Raw genomic sequence first — 27,208 nt, forward strand, 5'->3', positions numbered from 1 at the left:
CACACACAATACAAGAGCATTCAACACAGAGCTATGCTAGGCATTTCAAGTCAGGTGCATAACATTCAGGTAGTAATCCCATATTTGAGTACATATGACACAGCTCTGCAGCCTAAGGCTCCTTATAAAGAGCTGCACTTCTGAAAAAAAGCAGAGCCCAAGTAAATTGATTTTCTAGCTTTTCTAAGACTGCTGTGCAGGACACGATTTGCTCATGAGAAGAAAACACAATTTATCTACAAGCATATAAGCAGCAGCCCTTTAGGATTGCTACTTTCTGAAAAGGTGCAATTAGAATGATAGAAAACAAATTAGCTGAACTCTGACGATGACAAAGTGGGTCAAGCTGAGGTAAACCCAATTCTCCTCAGCTCAGTTTATAGCTCCCATCAGCTGATGAAACAAACTTCCTGTTGAGTATCTCCTCTGCAGCAAAGTCAGCGTCAAAGTGTCTGCCGAGCTAACGGGCAGTCACAAGGATCTGATAAGGCAATTCTATGTTCCAAGCAATCAAACCAAACAAGCAAGGGTTCTGCCCTATTTGACCTCTTAATTTCTTAGTAAAAAAATTCTAAATCACAAAATACAGCAAGTATCTCAGGAAAGCTTTTTATGGTTTTTGTTGCTTACTTGTGAAAATATAAATACGCATTTAAATGCAAAATACAGTCTGATGGCACACTTAGAATCAGACTGATCTCACTGATCCCAGCTAATAAAGAAAGCTGCATCACAATCAGTAATTCAGGGTTTTCCAGATCAAGTTTATGTATATATGTATAAACACTGTTAAAAGTGTTACAAGTTAAAAAGCAGGCATATACAGATATGCAAATAGATGAGTGTAAAGTACTTCATAAAGCAAGTGTTACAACTCTTAAAGTGAGCCTCAGACAAAAAGTTACACTCTGTAACAATTAAGAGAGACCTGGGAGAAAAAAGATGTACACAAAGAGCTCTGCTCTACAACAACAAAACGAACTGATAGTTTATAAAAAGCACCATGTCTGGAACTTGTGTTCGAGGTTATCTGGAGGGGAATATTGAGAGATGAAATGTATACACATAAAACAAAAAAAAATCTGTCTTCACAAAATGCATTAGAAATCTTCGCAGAGGAAGTGAATAAAAAAACCCCAACAAACAAACAAACAAAAAAAAAAAATTAAAACCAAACAAAGCACCTCAGGAAACTTAAACTGTTTTGGAACGCAGTATTCAATAATGATTATCTCCAAGTCATCTGTTACGGTCAGCACCAAATAATGGAAGTTGGCAGAAGCAAAACTATGTCCCTAAAAGTTTGTGCTGAAGCAATCTTTCAGCTCTCAAATATAAACCATTTCTCACATAGCTTTGTTTAAATGCATACAAATTCCAGTTGCACCTTTTTAAAGAAGAAAATAAACTCACCATATCATGTATAAAAATGGAGAAGGGCCATATCACCTCACACAAACACTGTGTAGTCTAAGTATACTGGGATCTTAAAACCGGTCTTCTTCTGTTGAGGAGCCTGAATATTGTAATTCCACACCTAAGAATTAATGAGTTTCTTTTCTTTGATTTGTTTTTGCTGTCTGGTGGTTTGATTTTGTTTTCATTGTTTTTTATTTTGCATCTGAACTGTTTCTCTCTAAGGTAATCTCACTAATGTGTTGTGTTTTCCCACAAGACAAACAGAATATAAAGGCTTATTTCCAAAGTCAGAGTGTACTGAATATTAATGTAAATATTAAAGTCTCACTATGGGATAAGGCATCATAAAATCAAGTCTTTATGTTGTTACATGTTTTAAGTCATCTTAATATTTATCTCCAGTTTAATATTTCCTCTCTTCTGGATTTGTGGTTTCTGCAGTTTCATCAAATCCTTCCAGTTCCTGTAAAGTACAATTGACACCATTTTTTGCAGACAAACCACAGCAACCAGCTAGCTAGTCCCAGATTGCAACCAACACAATACAGATTTTGGGTTCACTAATCACTTATAGAAGAGACTGTGAAGAAAGTAAGTATTTTTTTAATATTAAATCAAATCATACAAGAAGATAGTCTTTTCCTTTATGATGTATTTAGTAAAGGCAAAACATCTTTACCTGACAGAGCATCTTGTGCTTCAAAAAATGTGCTGAGACCTCCTTTCACAGAAGCTAGACTTCCCTCATTTTTCTTATTGGCTTGTTTCTTCAAATTCACAACAGCCGTTTTGAGCTGATCAAAACTGAAAACAAACAAGAAAACCCCTTGACATTCAAACAACTGAATAAGGTCAGCTAATGAATAAACAGAACAAGCTACTTGGAAAATAAAGCCAGCTACTTTTGAAACAACTGTGCAATTGCTAACAAGGGTGCTCTTTGATAACAATAATTTACTCTCATTCCAAAGAGTTTTTTAATTTTATTCCTGAATGGAGAAGTCCTATCACTTGTGATGAAATAGACTTCTTTGCAGTACAAATTAGCCAAGAAAGTTCTAAGCATGTAATGTTGCTCTTAGTTAATTGACTGCATACATGAAATAGGTGATAGTAAAAGTCACAACACTTAGTACACTAGACTAACTACTGGGATGTCAGAAGTCTCTTCAACAATGACATTTGTTTAACCCTGCAGCTTAATTCACAAGCCCTATTCACTTTCATTTTCTGAATTGGTTCAATATTTTTATGTTGGGTTGTACACGTGGCTCAGAACTGACAACAGCAGTAGTGAAAAAATAAAGAAAAGATGAACAGATTTCTGCTTTATGAAAGTATGTTTTTTGTATGGAGTCAACTGAATTATTTTTGAGAGACCAGGGGAATATTAATCGCTAACTCTTCATTGTTGTTTGTATGGTAGGTTTATTTTATCTTAGTTCTCTAATATTTCTAGAGTATTGTCAGCGTACATTCAATTTCCCATTTTTTTCTATTTTTTGCAAGCAGCTGCAATTATTTTAGAAACTTAGTGATGATTAATTTTTCATTGCTCACATATGAGTTTTTCTGTTGATGACGATGAATATGATCTCAGCCATTATGCTACTGGATTCAAAAAATATAACACATGATTTTTATCTTCAAAGTCTTTTGTCCTACCTGCAGACCAAACCTGTGTCCCTAATACAAAAGAATAAACCAAAAAACTGCACTATAATTCAGTGAGGAGAGGGAGGCAATGAAGTAAAGAAAACATAAAGCAATTCTACCAACATGCTTTGCCTCACAGTGGTAGAAAAAGACAGAGAACAAAACAACTTCAGCCCAGGCAGTGAGAAGGCTATCACCACCTACTGGGAGACAAAACTCACTAATGCACTTACAGGCATTTTCCTTTTTATCGTGATAATGTCACAATATTTTACTTTATTTCCTGTTTCCATATGCTGGACAGAAATCACATTACTCAATACCTAGATTAGCCTACTTGGGTATGCAAGAAGTACTTACTAGCAGCATTTTCAAACTAATAAAAATCTATACAGTTCTCTTTTTAAGCACAGTTTCATGTTAATCTGATGACCCTATAGTATGCCTAAATAGTTTATTTATATTTGTCAGGATACTGCCAGGGTTAAAAAAAAAAAAAAAAAAAAAATTGAAAAAAGATGTTATTCTGGTTCCTTAAAAAGAATTTCCTTCAAGGAAAAAACAGACATAAGCTAACCAAAATATCAGTGTACCACACATTTAGCATTCCTACTACCTGAGGTTACATAGAGGACAAGAACTAAACCATTGCTGTATGTTTTCAGAAAAGCAGCACAAATTATGTAGGGCAGATAATTCTACCATTCCATAATATTTCTAAGACTACACATTTTGAAGTGGGGAAAAAAAACAAAACAGCTTTGTTGGTTCTTTACTTAAACAGCTACTTATAATTATTATTTTTAAATTCATCCTGCCCTTTCAGCCATTCTTTCTGTTGAGTTTTACACAGCTTTTGCACTTTCAATCCTAGGATTTCTATTTTATAAACCAATATAAACTGAATTATTAATTAATTTGGAAAAAAAAAAAAGAAAAAAAAAAAGAAAAAGAAGAAAAAAAAAAGGTTTCCTTTTTTCATTTAGAATTTATTCCAAAGGAGTGAGGAGACCATGACCTGACCTGAAACTGCTGACATACTAAGACAAACTGATGGAAGCTACATAAGGTGAAGAACTTGATAAAGCATTTTTAACATCGTCGAGTATCAGATTAATAGGAAGCTTCAAATTCATGTAAGAATGGACTATCAAGTACTGATTCATTGGCACAGCACAAGTTTAAAAGGGGGCACACATGCTAATGTAATTATTTCATTTCCATTCATAAAACTAAGGAATAGAAAAATCAGTGTTTTTACTAACTCTTTGTCATATAAGATATATAGCCTTTACATTATGCTGTTGCTCATATTCCATGGTAATTCTGACAAAAAGAGTAATTTAGTCAGTTGTAAGAAGTCATTTAATTAATCTTCTGGATCCAGAGCATCCTAAGCCACCCATGACATACAATTGTGAAATCAATACTCAGCACTCTCCAGTGATAGTGATTCTGCAGCTTTCCAAGTTACACTGTTCTGGGGCTTAGGCAATCTAATATTGTTTTTAATCTGCAGCTAATCTAAACCTCCCTTGTTGCAAAGTGAGACAGCTTGTCCTATTCTCTGTAAACCAAAACCAACTGATGGCTATCCTTGAACTACCCACTACATATTTCAGAAGACGCATTCTGTGTTAATTTTGTTTCTTTTCTAAAAGCACCTAATTAATCCAAGCCGTATACCCACAGATATTTATATATTCCTATTTTTGTGGCTCAGCTCTCATATCTCATTTTAAGCAGTGGTCAAAACCAGGCACAGCGCTTCAACCGCAGCTGTAACAATGCCAAGCAGAACACTTCTCCCCACATCTTACATAAAATGGCCTTGCCACACAGAAGACGATTTGTATTAGACAGCCAACTCTTATTTATGACACATGACAAACACCAAACTGTCTTCAGCACTACTGTTGCTTAACCCCAAGTGTGTACTCTGCTGCTTGCTTTTCCCATACCCTTAGAGCCTACCACTCAGCTACTTTGTGAACGCCACAGCCAAGGCCGCCACTGGTTATCACGTCCCCTCCCTTGTCTGCAAGAACCAGACTGAGGAAAGCTGCATGCCCCAGTGCCCACCTAGAAGAATGTTAGAAGTCATTCTCAGAACTCTCTGCAAGCTTCCTGGATTGCTGCCCTTCCTGTGAATATCAAGGAGATTAGTCTTGTGCAGGAAGCAAAGTCTGGTCTCTGGAGGCTTTCTCAAGTTGCTTACAGGAGATTTGTTCACTTCCCCATCCCACTGCAATGTCACGGCTCACCAACTTTTGAACAAATTCTCAACCATCTTGCTACCTGCTCCGTAAGAGGGACCATATTCAAGATGTTCATTCACACAAAGGTGAAGTCCAGACTCCAGGAAAAAGATACTTTTCTTTACTGGGTAGCTCTTCAGATGACCTCTTTCCCATCCCTTGCAGAAGACCAGGCACATGAGCTATCCCAATTTTTTCCAGCAATATGCTTGTCTAATCCCACATGTGGAGCTCTGGCTCCTCTAAGTTATTTCCCAGGCTGCACTGGAGTGTGTAAAGACACTTGAAGTTAGATCCTTCCATCTGGTTTTGTAACACATGGCTTCTGATGTAGCTCTTTTTAAGACATTTCCTTTGCATGTGGCCCCTTTGTAGCTCATGTATGTGGGCACCAGTGACCCTGCCAAGAGATTTAGAACTGATCAGAGTACCTGCAAAGCCCTGAGTATAAAAGTGAAGAACATGGAAGCCAATGTATTCTCTTTGATTTAAAGATGAAGGGGAAAGCTTCAGGTAGCAGTGGATGCATCCTATATGGTAATTTTTGACCACAGGCACAAGAGAATATAGGTCTATTACTGTAAATGTGAACCACCAAGAACACATTTACTGTATAATGAAATAACATCAAGTGACTTGCACAATTATTTATATGATCTCAACAAACCTTGTTGTTGAATGGTTCTCAATCAGGTACCAAGCAGCAGAGAAGTTTTCACTAGTGAAGTCAGCACTCATCCCAGGAAACAGTGCCTCTAAATCTTTCTGAGGAAATCTGCCTCTGAAAAATGAATATTCATTTCTTCAGTGAGACATATCCAGGCGAACAGATAACAACAGTCACATTAAAAAAAAAAAAAAAACAAACACAAAAAACCCAAATCATATTCCAACAAGATGTAAATATAAACTATCTCACCATGAAATGAAATCTGGAATTACAGACACATACAGCATGACTGGGAAAGACAAGATTGAAATTAACCTAATTATAACCAGTGTTACCATTTTAATTTCACCATCACATGACAAAAATGTTGCCTGTACAAAATGCTGCTAAAGAAAGATATCTGCTGCCTTCAGAAGATGCGACTACACAGACTCATTGGGACACTACTCAAATTCAAATGCAGGACCACAGAGCTGATGTTGAATACATTCAGCATTAAAGTTTTAAACAAGAAAATCTCTGATGTTCACAAGCTAGATGAACTCCATTATACCAAGTACACTGTACACAAATGCAAACCTGCTGTACTTTGCATTTGAGCTCAAACTTGGATGGGGGTAGCAATTCGGTGTCAGCTATTGGAATTACATTTAATACACAAGCAGAGCCATTTGAATGGACACAAAAGCAATGATTTGTTAGTTTTGGTTTTTCTGTAATCTAAACATATTTCAAGATAGCTAAAGCTGTTTTTATTACAAAAAACAAACAGCAGATCAAGTGAAGCAAAGTCAAGCACATTAAAAGTACAGTTACAGAAACCAACACTTGTTTCTATATAAGTTTCTACTTGTATCCAAATGGCTATTAGCACACGCAGGTACAAAGCACTTACATACATATAATGACATAGCACAGAAGTCCTTCATCAGTAGCGCCTGATTACAGCAGGGGCATAAACCAATATTTTTTTTATTTTTTTTTTTTTTTAAATCAAATGAGATTCAAGGAAAAGTGATGACAGATGTGAAAAGTAGAGAGAAGAGAGACATGGAATATAGTGTGAGGAACTAAAAATGAAGGTTTCAACATTTCTCTGTGTTCAATAAAAAGTGATAATATTAATAGAAAAATTTATAAAAACATAAGTAGCTAGAGTCAGGATTACCAGTGATGTTCAATTTTATGAAAGCCAGTTAGTTAGCAAAAGTGCTGATGAACATAAGAAAGAGAATAAAGCTTCAATTTGTCCTACCTCTAAAGACATTTTAAGATATTCTATTTTTCATTCAAAGTAGCCCAAAATGCCCAGTAGGCAGATGAATTTGCAGGACAGTACATAACATGAGATACATGGTATGGCTGTACAAAAAAGCTTTTAAATCCACACGGTGACATCTTTGGGGTCAGTTCCAATTTTTATGCTAAAACCCAAAACCAATAAAAAACTTTCAGTTACCTCAAAAGAGACTCAAGCCTTCAGAGCAAGGACTATGTAAATGTAAGCACACAATACAGAAGAAAAATTTTGTTCATATTTTTCAGGACTTCAATGAGTTTTCTCAAAGCAAAAAGAAACAGATGTAACATAAAATGCAGACATGATGATTAAGTATGCCTTTAACAGATGTTACATATAATTGCAAGATTATTAGAACACATGCACAACACTTTAAACTTATGCAGGAGCTACACAATTCCTAGGTGGGGGAACCCCCCCTGATTTTTATATATAGATATATTGAAATAAAGATCAATAATTTAGCTAAGAACGTAATAAATTCCTGCAAATGTGTTTTGCCCACAGTCAGTGGGACAGAAATGGAGGGGCTTTTTCACTTTGATGTTTGACTGCACTGAAAAGTTATTAGGAGCTTTTTTCCAGCAGATGTATTTGTGCAGAATCATAAATTAGCAATGTCTTTTGAGTGCTTTTATCAATATGGCCATATTTTAGAGACAGTCACAACAGAGTAGAAACATGATGGTGAATGTGTGGGGTATGTTAACAATATGTTATACTCTGTGGTGTAGTATCCTTATTTTTATCATAAATTTTACAAGTAGTTTTTCCACTAACAGATATGGGGAGCTTGGAATGACTTGCTACAGCTGTCTTCACAGCAAGCTGCTCATTAAAAAGTTCAAACTGAACATTTCTAAAATGTCTGGCTAGATACACCTAAAAAGAGACTGACTACATACACACAAGTTTGTTTCACTAAATTCCATTATTAAATTAAATTAATTGGTCTTCAGAGACTGTCCTCATGAAATTGTACTTACTGTTTACTTATAAACAAGAATATATGACATGAGAAAGTATTTTTGGTTTACTCTTTTTAACATTATGGGGTGAGCATGAACTGGTAGCAAAAGCTGAGACCATGCTGACATACAACAAAATTGTTGAAGATTTTGCTGCTGCTCACTATATGAGAATCACTCCAAGAAGCAACTCTGACTATTTAATCAATTATTAAAAAGCAATTACTGGAAAAGAAACTGGGAACCACAAATTTAATCCAGAAAACTTCAGAAAAAGAAGAGATAAGCTTACCATCTTTGCCAACTCTACTTATTTCACTAACTTTATACTTTCAGCAAAGTTACATATATTTGATTTATATAGTAGTACTTTCTGCTAGGCAGGCTATTTTCATTTAAAACAGAATTGGATCTGGTACTAACTTCAGGTAGCATTTTAAAGTAGACTTATTCATCCATCAGCAACAATTTAAAACATAGAAGTAGCTATGATTTCACATATTGATTATTTAATGAGAACTACAATAAAATCAATTTGGTTTCAAGCCACTATACACTTTTATTTTCCAGAAAAATATTTGAGGTATTAGATGTCCTTGCTGCCATGTACAGAGCATGCACATATACTTTGGATTCAAAACACATAAGGTACAATGAATTCACTTGTGATGCATGTGCCCAGCGACACAAGTCCCTCCCTTCACTACTCCAAACTCTGGGTTCTGTATAGCCTGATACTTAATAAACCTAAGATAATATCACAGCATATATTTGCTTTACAAATTCTATTACAGAACTTGTGCATACATAGAGCATTTATATTCTAAGGTGGTTTAAGATTAGCTGTAATCTCCATGGATAAATCTGCTTCTAAGCAGTCACAACTGAGTAATACCAACAGAATGCAATGTATTTGATTGAACAGAGCTTGACTCTAAATGAAGCTTAGCAAGTTTTAATTTTTTTGTAAAGATTATTTTGCTCCCAGGGCTTCAGAATTTCATACTATGCTCTTCAGCGCATGTGACAATTTTTGCAGACTAGAGGCAGGTCCCAAAACAGGATACAGCCACCAAAAGGTAACTTGAACCTTGATTCCACTGGAGTTTATAGGTCAAAAGGAGCAACTTTAAATAAACACAGATTCTGAATAGCAACCAGCATAAACAAGCTCCAGCTAGAGCTGCCGTACACCCCTTCACTCTGTGTGGTACCAGTCAGACTCCTAGGAGAAGGCTTTGTGCCATCTGTGCTATGTTAATCATACATGCAAGAAGAGCAGCATAAGGGACACTGAAGTAGACTAAACATGACAAATCAGAAGGTGTTAACAAAGGTCTCCCCAGCAACCAACAGGCAAGGATGTACTCTGGCAAATACTCCCTAGTAGGGCTGGGTTTATCAGAAATGCAACAGCAAAACTACTACAGCCATATTTGAAAAATGGCAGAATGCTGTAAGAGAATTCTATGAAGAGATTATAGGTTGGTAGCTGCAATTGATTCATCAGCCTTACAAGTAGGAAGTGCTACGATATTTTTTTACGTCACAAAACTAGGAATATGCATTACTATATACTGCATCTCTCCTGCAGATTTCACAGCTTTTCCACATACATCTCTGTGATAAATGTTTGCACGAGGATGTATTCAAGGATGAAACTGACTGCATTTCCATGCAAGCCACTTAAAAATGAATAATTATCAAAGCCTCCAGATAGTCGTTTCCTAGCTCACGGTAGCAAGCTGACATTTACCATTAGGTGGCAGCGTAAGATCATCTGTTCCATCCTCCCAGATGAAGTGTTTTGGAAGCTGGCGTGGGAAGAGGGAAGCATCTGTATTGAGTGGGTGGATACAGAAGTATGTGGAATGTACTTAGCAGGTCAGCATTTGCTTTCATGTACGAGATGGATCCACTATAATGACCTCTGCTACATGCAAAACAACAAACACTACTGAAAATTTTTCTAACCACCACTGACTGCCAATGCTACTTAGCAGAGAATGGATTTTCTTAGTGTACCAGAGTATGTAGATGAGGCAGGGAACCATTGATTAAAGAAGGACTTATTATGCAAGAGAGAAAAAGTATGTGGTACATCTGAACAAGCACTTCATTCACAAATCTAAATTTTTCATCTACAGACTTCAACCAGTACCTTTATGAAACAGGCATCACAGACTCTCTCTCAGAACGGTTCAAAATCCTGAACAGTTGTATGTAACCTACCAACCTGCTCAAGCAACAGCTCTAAACTGTGAAAACCAAAGTAAGTCCCATAATATCACTGTTAACTTTAGCATTTCCATATCAAATTTCCACATTTCTCTAAGGCAGCTACTCTTTAGACTTTTTTTCTTCCTGCAAGATATTTAAAGCTTTCGTAAGGGTCTTTTGGCTACATAAGCGTAACCCCAAAGCCAGAAACATTCCTTGCAGAGGAAGGTGGCACAAATCTGACCTGCACTTAAAACTAACATAAAGATGATGATAGAAAATTTAAGCTTAAGTCTTTGCTCCACGCTGAAAACAAAAAAACTACAACACAAAGACTAAATATTATTTTTTAAACACTCATTTTCTGATGTGAATGAAACACTTTGCAACATAAACACAATATGCAATGTGACAGCAATGCAAAAAAAAAAAAACAACCCCCACAAATAAGCAAAACAAAACAAAAAAACCCACCAAAAGACAACATCTAGTGTAATTAGTCCTGTGTTTTAAAAGATGAATCAAGTTGTTAGCAAGACAGGAGAACAACTGTGTGCAAACACTGTTCAATGAATACATTTGTGAATAAATTTTTAGCACCACCACTGAAACATAATAACCAGCAAATTCCAATTTCATTATAATATAAATGATTCTATTACTTAGCAACTGATTTCTTTCTTAGTTGTATGTCTCAGAAAAAGCAATAGAAAATTGAAGAATTTCTTTACCGAGAGGGTGATCAGGCATTGGAATGGGCTGCCCTGGGAAGTAGTGGATTCTCCATCCCTGGAGATATTTAAAAAGAGACTGGATGTGGCACTCAGTGCCATGGTCTGGTAACTGCAGCGGGAGTGGATCAAGGGTTGGACTTGATGATCTCTGAGGTCCCTTCCAACCCAGCCAATTCTATGATTCTATGATTCTATGATAGTTTTTAGAAAATATGAAGAACTTATCAGACAAAATGATGCATACTTCCTACCTGTTAAACTTGCAAGCTGAAAGATGGTGGGTTGCACACAGTGTATACATATAAAATTTGAAGTATCTTGGCTATGTAAAAGACAACTAGGAAGGTAAATGTGTGTGCTCAAAGTTATTACTTTAAATCCTTGCAACATTTCAATATGAAGAGAATTGTAGTGCATATTTTGAGTATGTATATTACTCCTACAATTTATATACAGGCAGTATTGAAATTAATACAATGTGTTAGATCCACTGTTATCTATTTCCCTTAATTCATAGTTGAAATCTTTTGTTCATGTAAGTCTTAGTCACTCCCAATTAAACTCCAGTTTTAAATCCACTGAGGCAGTATAAATATATTTTTGTCCCTGTGGTTGTCTAATAGCTTAATTAAATGGTGTAACCAAAGCACTTCTGTTTATTACTTGTGGGATCTTTTCTCTATTATTTCAATATTCCACTTACAACAATTTACATCACTTGAATGATTTAAAAGCTATGACTAATTTTTAGACACATTTTAACTGGAGAAGGCACCATAAAAAAATGTTTTAAAAACCCACAAAAGGAACTTTTAGAACTAAGCATAACCCACATTAAAAAATAAAAATAAATTGAAAAATCACAACAGATTGGTGATCTAACTCTTTCCTATGCTGAAATTTGTCTTTTCATTTACTGATGACTTACACTTTCTAGAGGGAGGACTTCTCTTTTCAGTCTACCTACCTTCTGCCTTCATTTCACTGTGTTCCCATCTAGCTTATTCCTATCCTATTTTCTCATGACTGTTTTTCACTGTTTTTCTCTATAGATGTTTCTTTTGTAACTACTATTTGCATTACCAATACAAGACACACCTTTCCATACCAGCCACTAGGCTGAAAGTGTTGTAAATCCCACCAGGTCATACCAATGCTAAATACTTCAGCTTCAAAAATAAGCTATATCCCCCTCTGCACACATTTAAAATAGTTAAAGGAAGGCAAAGGTATTAATAAAGAAGAGACCCCTTTTGCTGCAGGGTCCGAAATCCTTGTATACACAACTTGTATTCATCTTCTTAGGCTTTCTTTTATTTTAAAGACATCATGAAATTCTAACAATTTTTATCACTAGTGACAAATTATTCCCATTATTCCCTAGTAATTGCTTATGCTAAAATATCTTCCTTATCCACTCCCTTTCCTAATTTATAATTGTCGTTTTCACTTTTTCACTACTTTGTACAATTTACTACTTACCCATCCTATACATCAACTATCTGCAAACACACAAGTTCCCTTATTAGAGAGCTGAGATTATTTTTTAAAAGTAAACATCACATTCCTCCAATTTTTCAAGCAAATCATTAAAGCTTTTCCATTGGGGAGCCACTATTGAAAACAGAATGTTCCATCTATGCTCTCAACTATTTACATCAAGGCACGAGGGCTTTTCCTCTCTTTCCTTGTCGCTCTCCCTTCTCCACAACTAAACTCTCAGTCCCTCTGCACAATTACTTCTTACACTGAGTAGTGTTCCTTCTTTCAAACTGATAATTTTCAATATCAGTGCTTGCCATAATCTTCATGGTTCACCTTTAATTAAGTTGGAGGTGAATGAACAATAAGCAAGACTTGGTATTATATTTTCCCATTCCCCACCTCACATCAAGTTATTTGTAAAGGAAGCAGCCAACAGAGAAACAAAGTAAAATGCAAAAAGATGTAGCTGTGATGAAGGAACCCAGACCATCTCTACAGATTCGCAAGAAATCATGCCAGCAGCAAAAGTTGCAACTTAAGAGAATAACTGAACAAGCCACTTGCTACTAGTTTCCAATGAAACACTGTGGTAAAAAGGATTACTAGGATTTTTTTTTAATTTAATGAACAAGTAAGGGAGAGTGGAGAAAAGACAGGAAGTCTTCCAGTAAGACACTGGAATATGGTCCATAGGTCAGGAGTCCATGTTTTAGCAGGATTGGAAAACGAGATGAAAGAAGTATCTATCAGAGCTGAAAAGCAGTTGATCAGAATCTATCAGAGGTTGAAGAAAAATACTTACAGACAAAATTTTCAGCTCACAAAAAAACCCAATTAGTGCATTAACACTTTGAAAAAAAAAGAAAAATACAAACTATATATTCAAGCAAGAAAAGAAATGCACAGCCACAAACTACAAAGCTGAAGACAGATCCACTAAAATTGCCACACAGATTTTGGGAAAGTGCAGTTTCCCATGAGAACAAGGTAACAAAGGGCGCTGTAGATTTTCTCTAAAGCATTCCTCCTCACACACAGAGTATTCAGCAGGTGAGACCCCTTTTAATATTTTAATTTTAAATAGCCTTTTTTTTTTTTTTTTTTTTGGTAGAGCAGCATTATTCCTGATGCTATTTCTAGAAGGCAGCCAGGCTTTGAGCCTTATGTGTGTCCCATTTAAAGGCCTCAAAATTCCATGTACCACTTACTATAAAGTTTCTGTTTCAGAAAAAAATGTAATAAATTCTACCATACTTACAAAAAAAAGTCAAGAAGTCTGTGGGTTGGAAAACAGTATTATTACAATAAAATAAACTAACTGATGTGGCATAATAAATCATGTTTTACAGCTCAATTTTAGCAACAGAGACCAATGTAAACATCCTTAAACGTTCTATGAAATTCGAATGCAACAGCAAGTATTCCATACCTACAATGTATAAATTCAAAGCCTTGGGTTATTTACCAGCATTCAAAATCTAAACATCACTGAGATTGGATGTATCATGCTTTTACATTACCTACAGTTCTAACTGATGATCCAAAAATGAGGATTAGGAAGCAGGATAAGAATACGCACCAACAACTCTTCTGACTACCAAGTAGCATACCAATAGCTAACATACATACATATGCTAGAATGCTCCCCTGCCATGTAAACTGTTAAACTTTTGTGGAATTCACAGAGGCACATATAGAGAAAACCACTAAAAAAGTGGATTAGAGGCATTTGGTACTCACTTGTCTATCTCAATACCAAGCGGATTAGCTGGACGCAGGGACAAGGGGGAAATCCCTTTGTTCCTATCAGTGCGCATGTCATAATAGTTCATTTCATCCACCCAGACAGCAGACTGATCCAAGATACCTAGGGAAAACAAAGCATAGATCCTTGTAACAACACCAGCAATCCAGCACCATCAACTTCTAACATACTGAATTAATTTGAACAATCCTGATAAATATAAAATGCATGCCTAGGTAATATATTGAAAGATACATGGCAAAACAACCTGGATGCAATTATGTTAAATTATTTCATTATAGCTGCTGAAAAAGTATTCATGGCTGGGCATCAAACACTACCTCTTACAGAGTGCACAGTTTCATGGACACTGAGAGGATGTTTCTGATCATAGAGTATTAGTATTTTTCATTCCTCCAAGTATTTTGGTACCTGTCCAAACCTTGCAATCTACTACTTTTAAAAGGAGGGATTATCCTGAAGGTCTTACTTGCATATTGTAGGAAAGATCCTTTTTCTGTGCTACTCACTAAGGAAAAAGTAAGTGAACCTTGGCCACATGCCAAGATGGATGACCCGATGGACACAGGACTGACTTTGTTTCTAAAGCCTTGGAACAGAGGATGCATAAAGGTGAGAGACAAAATAGGCCTTGACCCTCAGCCAAAAATGCAGCCAGCCACAATCTTGGCCATGCCTTTCTTTAATGTACCCATTAGATACTTAACACCAGAAATTACCCCATCCTAACATTTAATAATTTTTTTAAAATATGAATTTTCCTCTCCCATTACCAAAAGCTCCACTGTGTAATGACTGCACTTGATTCACCCTTTAAAGAACTTAGTATAGCTTGGGAGAAATTATCTGCTATTTAACTGTCACTGAACCTCAAAGAACAAAGGTCTAAAATAGTTCTTGTGGGAACCCCTATATTAGAGAAGATAACTACCCAACTTCATCAATGGAGGTATCCTGAAAGAAACATTTTCAATCCAAAAGGTATTCAGAATGGACTCTAGATTAAGCCGAGGTCCTAGACTGCTTGGCAACATCATCTGGGTGGTTAAGCACCTTATGAGAGATACTTAAGACTTCCCATCCTGCAGGATGGTTTGAATTACAAAATAGAAACAGCACTGAGGATTCAACTTTCTCTAAAGGATTAACTGTCAGCACAGGATTTTGGTGCAAAGCTCATGAGCTGGTTTATATGTTGTATTTATCTGTTACACTTAAAGAGTAATTACGGGATCTGTTAAATTTTTTTTTTTTAATTTAGAAGTTCAGTGCTACTTCTTACAGAAAAATAAAGGACTACTTTCCATTAGTCACTGGGGATTTTATCAGGATAGTGAGATAGAAGGATTAATTTCACATATAACATGAATTTATCTATGTATATATTTGGATGTTATTGATATACTCTGCTTTTTCTAGATAACTGAAGATTATCCTGAGGTGAATCCATTTTACACATACTTTTATTTAGAGGCACTCAGTTGTATATTTGTTTGTCAATGAAGACAGATATGAGTTTGAAGAAGAAAAATACCTATTTTTTCAGGTTTCAGCAGTTTGAAGGAAACAGTTGAAGTTCCTTTGCCACCAGATTTTGTAGTAACAATAATATCTCCCTTGTCGTTTTTTGCCTGTCCGACTCGGCACACAATTTTACTTGCAGACATCCATTCAGCAGTTAGCAGACAGTTGTGCCCACAGATTGTTAAACCTGGGAAAAAGAAAAAAAAAGCACTCTACTGTGAACGGAAGTATCTTCTGAAACTATGCAATGCAAATACATTTATGATGCTTCATGTATTTTATATAAACATGACCCTCCTCTAGTGTCTTATACCAGACTACAGTGAAAGAGTCATGAGTTTTTCAGATATTCCCTAAATCACTTCAGCTCTTTTGTTCTAGTGTCACTTCATGAGAAACATACAGTGCTTGATTGAAGCTTATTTTAATCTGTTCCAACAGTTATGAGCTACTGCAACTTGTACCTAATGTACAATAGATCATCTGTCTGTAAGACACCAGAGAACTGCTCTTTGGCATTCCACTTACATGAAACTTCCATCAAAACTGCATGCAAAGATCTTTGATAAGGTCACTCTGTGTGGTTTTGCATAACAAAAAAATTGAATAAGGGAACTCTTCAAAGTATTCACAGTGAACAATACTTCTTGTACCTTCTTTGTTTAGTAGTAATTTTATAGAAACGGGAGGTTTTTGGGGGCAAAAGAGTACTAATTAATTTGAGACAAATATTCTGTCCCAGTCTATTCTGTATAAAATCCACACTGCAAGACTCTGATTCTGCTGAATAAACTGCCCTTGCTGTATGAAATAGTCGTGTAATATTAATCTATTTCCTTTTCTAAGCTTTCTCATAACAGAAGTACAAATAACAAATTATGAAATAAAAATATAACATATATTTTAATCATAGAGCTCTTGCATAGAAAAGACTTTGGTGTGTTTCAATATGTCAAACTTCAGTGTTTAAAAAGACCTCATAATACGTAAGAGTCAAAGTAAACCTTAATGTAAGGTCCAAGGCTTCCTGGGGCTTTACATCACATCAGTCTGACAAACTGATCAATATCACTAATCAATGTGATTGATTCTGGTCAGATCAGGACTCTGGATGCTGGAACAGATAGATTTGTTTTCTCAGATCTAGAACAATTCCCATATTCCTAATCAGAGTTTTGTTGTCCTGGGAAATTGGCAAGATCCTAATTTCTAGTTATGTATTCTAAGAACTTTATTAAGGTTCTTTTGAATAACACCCTTACCTAGAAATATTTCCAAAAGGACAAGGTCGCACTAGCATGTTGGCTGTAGTGGAGAATAAATTAAGTCAGTAATAGCAGTTCCTCCCTCGTTGGCTTGGTTTTTGTTTTTAATTTCTAGAAATCTCTGACCAATTTAAAAAATAGTTACAGGCAGAAAAGGGTCAGCGTATGTGGCTCAGTACCAAAGCTTCACACTTTTTCTCACAATTTAAGTCTCTGACATTTCACAGCAGACAAATCTGGCAGATTTCATGGTTGTCAAACATAAAAATGCCTTACTCCCTGCCAAAAACTATTTTGAAAATGAAAACCAAAATATAAAAAGCAGAAAGGCACCGCATCTTATTACAACAGAAGGCAATTTTCCTTGCGTAAGGATGGTACATTTGTTTCTGAAAAGATTCCTAGACAAAATGAGGGGAGGCAAAATAGGACACCAAATTAAAAAACTGTTTAAAAAAACCACACACAACATTTTAGTTATTTATTTGCAACATTTTACTCAGGCCAGTTTTTATTTTTCAAAGGGAAAGAAAAACAAAAAAACACCATACTTATGAGAGCTTTAACCTAAGGTTATATTATTACAACTCTTTTGATTTTATGCTAGCAGCTTTTCTGAAGGAAAAAAAGGTTGCAGTAGGAAATAAGACTAACTGAATTTGTCTGAACCATTCATTCAGAGGTTTTCATCCTGGAATTTCAAAGATCTGAATTAATGCTTCCATTAATTAATATTTCAAAATCAGTGTCTAAACTATAGCAGTTTGGTAGGGCAAACCTTTTCGGGTAGGTGTTTAAATGATCCTAGTATCAACAATGTCCTACTCAGCAGAAGTTCCTAGAGTTTGAGAGAACAAGATCACAAGATCTGACACTTCAGAAATGGAGGGAAACAGCCTTTGCCTGCACATTAAAGATGTAAAAGAAAGTAACTCTCTATTTAAACATTTTATATACAGCACTAAGCAGTAATTGCGCAAAATAATTTCTAAAATCAATAAAGGCATATTGGGGGAGACCTTCTGACAGCACAAATACAACATGTTTTTCTCCAAAAAGAGAAAACTTTCCTTTAAATAAAGCTTCATTTTAACATGGTGCAAAGATCTGAGAACATCATAGTGGGATTCATAGTAGCTTTTATGTGCCTTTCTACAAACAGGCAAAATAATTACCTTATTGAGACTTTGTAATTTTGCTTAGGCTTATATACTGAAAGTTTTCCAGTGCCTAAAAATACAGCTGCAAAAGTCTTAAAAGACAAACTAAAACTTGAGAGCATAAATGTTACACATATATCCTGAATTTGCCTTTTTTTGTACCATGAGCAATAGTCATAAATAAAAAGTTTATCTGTAGTCAAGGATACAAATAGATTACATGAAGGCTCCCATTAATGAAACAGAGAGGCAGATTCTTATATTAAATGTGATGCTTTGATTATGTATTAGAAAAGTTTCTTGTTTTTAATTTTACTCGAATGCATCTCTAATAGCAGATTATAAACTTCATAAAACCCTGATGTAAACACTTTAAAAATACAAAAATTTGTCTCTTGAATCAATTTTTTTTTCTTTCTCCCTGCTATGTTGCAACATTTTGTCAATTAACATATGTTTACCTCACCATATGCCTGACATACACCTAAAAGATAAGAATACTTATCAGGTCGTCTCCTGGTGCATGATGGAAACGATGAAGGTAGCAGGACATCCAAAAAGACTAAAAGATAAGGATGACTCATCTCCGGGAAGTCGGGAAATCTGTATGTATCAGGGACTTATGCAAAAAGGGGACCCCTTTTCTTTTCCTGTATAAAAATCGCCCCAGAAGAACTGAAGTGGCAGCAGCTCAGAGCAGCCAGTAGCTCGGTGGAGCCAGCAGCTCAGAAGGACACGTGGAACCCAGCTCCTGTGACTACAAACTCCAGCCAGCTCGGCGCAAAAAGGCGGCAAGCAGCTCTGAAGGCCCAAGCGGAAAGCGGCGAGGCGGCTTTCTTCTGGACCCCCCCCCTCTCTCGGCACTTCGGCTTCAGCTGCGGGACAGAGGCGGCAGGAGCGACAGACCCTACGCACCCGACCACAGCCAGAGGCCAAGGCCGGCGGGCGGTAATAACATCTCAATTACCCTCTTTCTTTTCTCTTCTTAACGACTCTTTTCCCCAAAGTAACTAATTGTATAATTCCTAAATAAATCCTTTGAACTTGTTTAAATCATAAAGCCTGGTTATTTTTGTAAGCTCACGCGTCGTCTATGAGTAGTGGCTGAAATTTCCTCGCAAACAAAATATAAATAATAACTCGGATCGTGACAAACCCTCACTAGATCTTGCTTAAATTGCATGCCTAAAAAGGCTTGCTTTTGCAAGTATTCCATTCAAGACACAAGGAATATTTACATGCCTCATTTAATTATGAAAAGAAATTTTTACATGTCTGGGGCCTTAGTCACTCACTAGAGAAAGCTAAGCATTTAGCTACAGGAAAAAATAAGCCAATCCATTATTTATCTTTTTATTTTTACCTCAAAACACAAAATTAATAGCAGCTATATGTCACGAGAGTTAAGAACAGTTATTCAGCTGTAATAATGAGACATAGTTCAAGAGGTATTTTCCTTCCAAGGACCTAGCAAATATCACTTCTAAGAAGATCATACCAGTGAACTAACGAGGTTATCGAACTAAATCAACCACACAAATACACAGAAATATACTCACCTATGACATCAGCAGTTATTTCATTATTTCTCAAAAAGGATCCATTACTGCACCCGCAACCCTGTCTCAGCAGTTCAGGAAAATACTAATTCCCCTTTCAAGACACAGCAAACTGCAGTGAAAGGGAAAACTGTAGTAGCTTATGCTTGGCCATAAAGTTCATTGTGGTGGCCAAGAATGGAATTTGGGAATCTTGGTTTACAGCCATGAAGTGAAATATTGTTTCTAGCAAAGCCAAACAAATTCCAATGACTTCAGAGGAGTCATGATTCCACCACAAATTAGATAAATCACCTCTACCGTGAACACATATGCTTAACAAAAGAAATAAAGGAAATTCCAGTAGTTATAGTTAAATTGGATTTCCAGAAGATTTTAGAAAGTCCTTCTTAAAAGGCTTAAGAAAATTAAGCAGCTATAGGATATGATCCTCAAGTGGATAAGTATCTCATTAAAAGATAGAAACAGGGTTACAGTAAATGGGGTGTGTGCTGGAATTTCTGAATTATAAAAACAAGAGGTTATAAAGTCTGCTGATTATACTCATATATTCAGAATGAGTATATCAGACCTTACGAGACAAAGTAGATGCACTATAATGTAGATGCTATAACACAGCATCTGAAATTCAATTAACAGATATATGATTCACACAGACAAAACTTTAAATTCACAGATAACAAGCTCAAACTGACTACTAACCCTCAAAAATTAAATCATGGGACTAGAATAGGCAGAACAACAAAAAACACCAGCTTGATGCTTAGCAACAATTGTATGGAAAACAGAATCCTATGGAAGAAATACATAACAAAAATGAGAGCATGGTATTGCACCACAGTGCATTCACATCCTGAACAGTGCATGTAACCAAGATGCTGTTCCCTGATCATCAGTTTTAATGAAACCAAAAGAGCTTCACTGAAAAGCAACAAGAAGGGCCAAAGATTAATGCAAAAAATTAAATATGCTAGGGCATTTCAACCTAGAAAAGCAGCAACAGAGCACTGATGATCAAGTATGGTCAGGAGAATCAGAGAAAACTGGTTGTTCCCTCTTTCAATTCAAAAACTATGATTACTCAAAGCAACAAAATCAAAACAGGGAAGGAAATGTCTCTCCACAGAATGTATAGCATTAAACCTCCTTTGTCACGACTTGCAGATCCACCATTTGACTTTTACACTAATTCAAGTAACAGCTATGCTCAGTGACTTTCTTACTACACAGAAAACACTGCTGAAAGGAAAATCTCCATCCTGAAATTCTTAATGCCTGGGAAAGAAACAAAGGAGCATCCTGTTACATCTACCCTCATCCAATACACTTCCATAGGTGTTCATTCTTACGTAGTGTTCAGGGCAGGGTGTTGATTAGGCTAAGGGATTATCTAGCAAACTATGGTGATTCTGATTAGTTACACATTAGGTACCACCCCTGCATTTATGAATTCAAGGACATATTTATGAAAAGGGCATTCCTTATACCATGCAACTTAGATTTTACCATGAAAAAAAATTATCTCCAAGTATATTCTAAATGTGATCTTCTACAGACTCAGAAGAAGATGCTTTGGGTTTTATTCAACTTACCTATAAGGTCTGTAGGTCCAGTCCCCAGATTTTCTCCTCTAATTGTAACTTTTGTCCATGAGATGCCTTCATTGGGAGAGATGCCAGTTACAAGCGGGGGCTGCCGTGCTCGAGACATGATGTCTATTCAGTTACTGAAAAGTGAATTGGGTTTATCTGTTTAGCAAGAAACAGTAATTTTAAAACAATGACAATATTATGTAAAAATTATTTAAAATCTTTTAAGCTGCACTTAATATGATAGAGAAAAACAGGAATGTAAATATCGAACAGCACCCTAAAAGCCTTTTTTGCTACACAGTAATCAGATACCAAAGAACAGAAGAAATGCACTTCCATTTTTTAAAGTATATATCTAGTTCTGAATTGTGAAGAAAAAGGATATTCAAAAATATTAGATCCTCAAAATGCTTCATGGAACTATATACAGATGCACTCCAAACCACTTCTGTCATAATTCAAATGAGCCTATTCGGCCCTCCATTAGAAAGTTTTAATTGTAGTCCTTAGAAAGTTTAGAATTGCTAAGCTAAGTAATAGTCTATGAATGCGTATTTGGATTATTTCTCCACTGCATATTTGGATTACTTCTCTATCAAAAGTAGACTTCCTGGAACAGACAGGTCCATGGGGAGAAGCCTTCAGCACTTATTTACATAAAACATCAATATTTACATAAACTGAGAAAATTAAAAGATTACTTACAAGTATTACACTAGGAGAGAATATCAACCAAAAAACCAATATCCCAGAAGAACAACAAAATTATTGAAGATGTATTTCTTTTCACCTTAAGTTCGGAGTCAACTCAAACCACTTGAATTAGGTCCATAATAGTAACACCAATATGGTGTTATGCACATCTTATGCAGCGTACATCATTTTTACTGTGCAATTGATCACAAATTCCTACAGCTCAGCAGCTCTAAGAAGCCAATGAGTACAACCTGCAGCACATCAGTTCCCTTTCCCACATCAGCCAACTTTCCTGCACTTAAAACACTTATTAAACATAATATGCAGGCTCTACAGAATGCTTCTTAAGCATAAACAGGTATGTAGGCTCTACAGAAGTCATAAGACAGGCAAAAAAGTTGCTTTTAACAACTTCCACGGTAATTTTCCATCACTTTTTCCATTTCATGAGCCTTGAATTCTTTTACTGAGACACAACAACTTCCTTAAAATTCCCAGAGAAAAAAAATCCATTTGGTATTCTGGAACTTGATAAAGTTATCTATGATCAGTTTCTAATAAGCACTCTAATCTGCACTGAAAAGGTAAGAACCAAAAATAACCAATAGGAAGAAATATTTTTATGTCTAAGACAAGCCAGAAATTATGAAAAAGGTCAATATTCATAACTGTAGGTACAAACACAGAACACTTTAGGGGACTTTAGGGGACATGATTTTAAAATTTCAAGTTAGTAAAAAAATACCAAGTATAGCCCAAGCCTTAAAAGGCTTCTGTTATTTATTACTACTTTAGATCAAGGTGTATTTTCTATTTTTACTTGCAAACAGTCAAGTCCATGAAACCCAGAACCTTTGTAAATCACCCCTAACAATGAACTCCATAAAGTTGCAGCTTCCAAGCACCTTTAGCTAGGAAATACAAGACTAAACAAAGCTTTGTTTCAGCTGCTTCTGAATATACTAAGTGCATTCATTGTACCAACACACATCGTGCTTCTATACAGCCTCCCCAAATTTTTCAATGTTACTAGACAGATCTGTCATGAGGATCAAAGAATCTTCCACTGATCAGTTTCCTTTCTCCATGTTCTTAAGTTGGAATGCACACTGTAAATGAAGATGGAAATCGGAAAGGCAGGAATAAGGAGGAAGATCTTGCAGTGAAGGCAATCAAATACTGCCACCAGAACAGGATCCTGTCTGTATCCATACAAACCACACATGCATAGCAGGTCATTTAAAAGAAAATTTTACAACATTTTTTTCTTCTCAGTTTATGGGTGTCCAACTTCAGAACCCACAGCGAAACCTGAAGTCAGTGTGAGATTTACCCTGAACACAGGGAATGCTGCACAGTGCTCCAAAATATTCAGGTCCTAAATAACTCCCTAAAATCTAAAAATACATTTGATCTTAAATGTCTGTTTCTCAGTTTCACATGTTTAAAATAGGAATGATATCGCACACCTCAAAAGCTTTTTAGGTGCAAATTCATTAATATGGAAGAGACATTTAGATACTCTGAAGATCAGAGTATCTTTACTGATTATTAGCTATTAGTATCGTCAGAGAATTTTGGAGACTATGATTGAAGAATGTGCTGTTAATAAGAGACACAGATTTCCACTGAATGGAAAGCAAGAACATAATAAGTTGCAGTATGTGACCCATGTCTAGTACGTGGATAAAGTTTAGAAAGAGCCCATGATAAAACACACTGCATATGTCCAGAACTGAGGTGGTTTGTTTTGATTTTGGGTTTTTAACTGGAAAACCTCATCATATTTCTTACTGCTTGACCTCACAACATTAAAATTACTGTTGTTGATTTTTTGTTTTGTTTTGGGTTTTCGTTTTGTTTTTTTCTTAATAACAGATTAGTTTCCCACTTTTTTGCAAACAACAAACTGATGAAAGAGGAATTAATTTAGATGGCATCATATGGATGTCCTTATAAATCTGTATGTAAGATACTGGAACATTTTACAGGAACCCAATATGTGGCCAGAGACCTGACTAGTCAGCACATGCAGTCTATAACCTTGGGGGGTAGAACAGCACTGAAGGAGAAGTCCAAGGAGGAAGGAAGAGAAGTGTTAATATCCCAATTCTCCTTTCAAATGCTCACAACTCAGTAATTCCTCTTCCTTACCTCCCTCCCACTCCTTACACTGACCCCTCCTGTCTAGAGAGCCCACCTGCACTAACATTAATCTATTTCCTCCTCACAGATGAAAATGACAGGCTCAGTCTTTTGTCAAGACCCCTGGTCCTCGAACCACAAGGCTTGCCCAGCTCCCTTCTCATCCCTGCTGCATTCAAAGCTACACTACCACAGCACAGTAGAAATAAGCTTCTTAGTTCCAATTGCTAAACCTAATTACCACCTGGAGCAATCAGAATCTGAAACTGCAGGCAAAGTCTTGTTTCTTCCTGTACAAGATCCACATATGCACAGAAGTGCAGACCTTCCAGAATTGGACGTTTCTCCTGGAGTCTTGTACACAGAGGATGTTCAAAGAAAAATCAGTGTTTAAGTTTACCAAGAGCAAAGAGGACAAACTGCAGCTCTCCCTCATGATCTTACCTCTGTAGTCTTCACAGCTTTTCTCACAAATCCTGGGCAGAGGTTGAAGATGCACTACACCTGTAAAGAAACAGGGGGGTTACATCCCCACATACAAACCCAGTTTCCTTCCGCACAGAGCAGCACATGTCTAGATACCAATGAGACAACATAGAACACCTTTTTCACTTTTTAACAGTTTTTAATAAAGATTACTATAGAACATAAATCAGTAATACAGATGTAAAAAAAAAAAAAATAAAAAAAGCCATCTGCAGGAACCTAGTGGTAATATCACAGAATCACAGAATGTTATGGCTTGGAAGGGACCTTGAAAGACCACTGAGCCCAACCCCACTGCCAGAGCAGGATCACCTACTGTAGGGTCACAGAGTAACTCACCCAGGCAGGTTTTTAATGCCCTCAGAGAGCAGACCCCACCACCCCATTGGAAGACATCTTGAGGGAAACAAGTAATACAGAAGCTACATTGGAATTATTTGGTTGATTTTATAAACACACACAGGCACACCCCAAATATTATGGTTCCCTTGCGTTGCAACCATTGTTTCTTTCTAGGCACCCAGGCACACAGGTAATTGGTTTGAATCAGCATCAAAACTCAAAAGTAATATTAAAACATATTTTTCTGGATTTCAGAAACTGGCACTAGATCTCCCTTCACGACGAGCTGAATAAATCTAATAAAAAGACTGAGCCTCAAGAGGTCTAATATTTCTTCTAAACTATTTCCATACTTATTGCAGAATTGCTTTAAAATACCTCACTGAAATGAGAAGACCACAGTAAATCTCAACACATGACAAAAGCACTATAGGACTGAAACACTCTATCATTATTACTATTATTATTTTTAAACAGCAATTGGTTTCATTTATTTCAAAAAGAGAAGGAACTCTAGAAAACTGTCCCTACTACAAATATCAAACAAATGCTTGGGAGCCTTCAGTTCATTTCTCTTTCCTCTTCTTCTTCTTAGGGCAAACATGTCAATAGTTAAAATGCCTGAACTGCTTATTGGGATGCCTAGCCAATACACTACTGTGCCCAAAAGCAAGTTTCCAATTTACTTAAAAATCTTTAATTCAAAGATGAAAAAAATAATTACTTACTTCATTTCATGAAAAATTACAATAATAGCTTTTGTTGCAATCCTATGCAGTGCCTTAAAGAGAAGTCCTATTCTTTACAAATATGTATTATATATAATATTATAATGATATAAGCCAGGTCCTTCTTATAGAAAGACTGATTCTTATACAGATAAGGGGATATTGCATAAAGACAGTTTTCTATACAAGACATTTCCTCTGAGGAGCCAGGCTCTCTGAGGAAGCGTTAACAACACTGTATTTTTGCAACTGACAATCACCTTCTCCACTAGTAGAGGTCTCTTTCCCTCTAAACTCATCCCCCATCCTTAAAAAATGAAAAAATTCATTTCCTCACAATATCTCTCCAACAGTTTAACATGGATGACATCTGTTTGACTGCTCTCATGATCTTGCCTATATTATTTTCTCTATTATTCTTGTCATGATTCTTGTTACAAAAGTGCAAAGAGTTAGAAAGCCTCTGAAAAGACCACCTACTACAAAGCGATCTTGAAAAATGCCTTTCATAAACAAACAGAAAAAAACCCCTAAAACCTTCTGTTGGTTTAAAATGAGTATTCTTAAACAGATTTCCCCATTCAACTTCCAGTGTCAAGCCATGAAGAAACTCAATGTTAAATGCCAATACCTACCCTATCTGTTTTGTAAAGAAGAGAGAACTGCTTACCATTCTGGAAAAAAGAACCAGAGTACAAAATAAGTGAACAACAGAAATCCAGTACTTAAGGGTATTAAATAGTCTGGTAAATTCAAATACCGAATTAAAATTACAAATACCATGAAGGCATGGAACTTCAGAACATGAGCAACAACCTGGTGCCACCTTACAAATTTCCCCAGTGGAAAAAATAGTTATTGAAGTGTTTTAATGAGGAGTTTCTAACTCCTAAAAGAAGAGAGCAAGATAGTTCTAGTGATTTAAAATTCAATTAGTTAAAGTTCTCAGTAGTACTTTGTCACAGATGCTGAAGTTACAACTCTCCTGGAGAAAGACAGGCTCAAGGTCAATTCAAGTGCCATGGTCATCTAGCAAAGGGAATCTAAGTTGTCACGAAGGGAGGAAGGAAAAAGCCTATTTGTCATTGCTGAGAAAATCTAAGCAAGCATTCAAGTCTTCAGGTATCAAACATTTAGTTGTTCTTGCTTATATATATGTATATATATAATATACACATTTTTTAATTTGTGTTATAATAAACACAATTTTTAAAGATTTGAGGCAGGAACAGCTGG

General features: G+C 36.0%; 1 protein-coding gene across 6 annotated transcripts in view; it reads right to left on the reverse strand.

The window, feature by feature from the left end:
* The window catches only part of EXOC2 (exocyst complex component 2), a 118,141-nt gene that overhangs the window by 82,027 nt on the left and 8,906 nt on the right, over positions 1-27,208 (reverse strand). The window contains exons 1-7 of one of the 6 annotated variants that reach the window (XM_071736558.1): positions 26,608-26,647; positions 24,861-24,920; positions 21,576-21,709; positions 16,010-16,186; positions 14,451-14,577; positions 6,001-6,114; positions 2,099-2,223 (exon numbers count right to left, since the gene is read on the reverse strand). In XM_071736558.1, the coding sequence (XP_071592659.1) occupies positions 2,099-2,223; positions 6,001-6,114; positions 14,451-14,577; positions 16,010-16,186; positions 21,576-21,693 (661 nt within the window). In that variant the 5' untranslated portion in view covers positions 21,694-21,709; positions 24,861-24,920; positions 26,608-26,647. Of the gene's footprint in view, positions 1-2,098; positions 2,224-6,000; positions 6,115-14,450; positions 14,578-16,009; positions 16,187-17,409; positions 17,530-21,575; positions 21,732-24,860; positions 24,921-26,607; positions 26,648-27,208 lie in introns of those variants that run through there. The other 5 variants (XM_071736556.1, XM_071736560.1, XM_071736557.1 and 2 more) reach the window with 5 other exon arrangements.

Source organism: Heliangelus exortis, chromosome 2 (assembly GCF_036169615.1).
Source record: "Heliangelus exortis chromosome 2, bHelExo1.hap1, whole genome shotgun sequence".
Lineage (NCBI taxonomy): Eukaryota > Metazoa > Chordata > Aves > Apodiformes > Trochilidae > Heliangelus > Heliangelus exortis.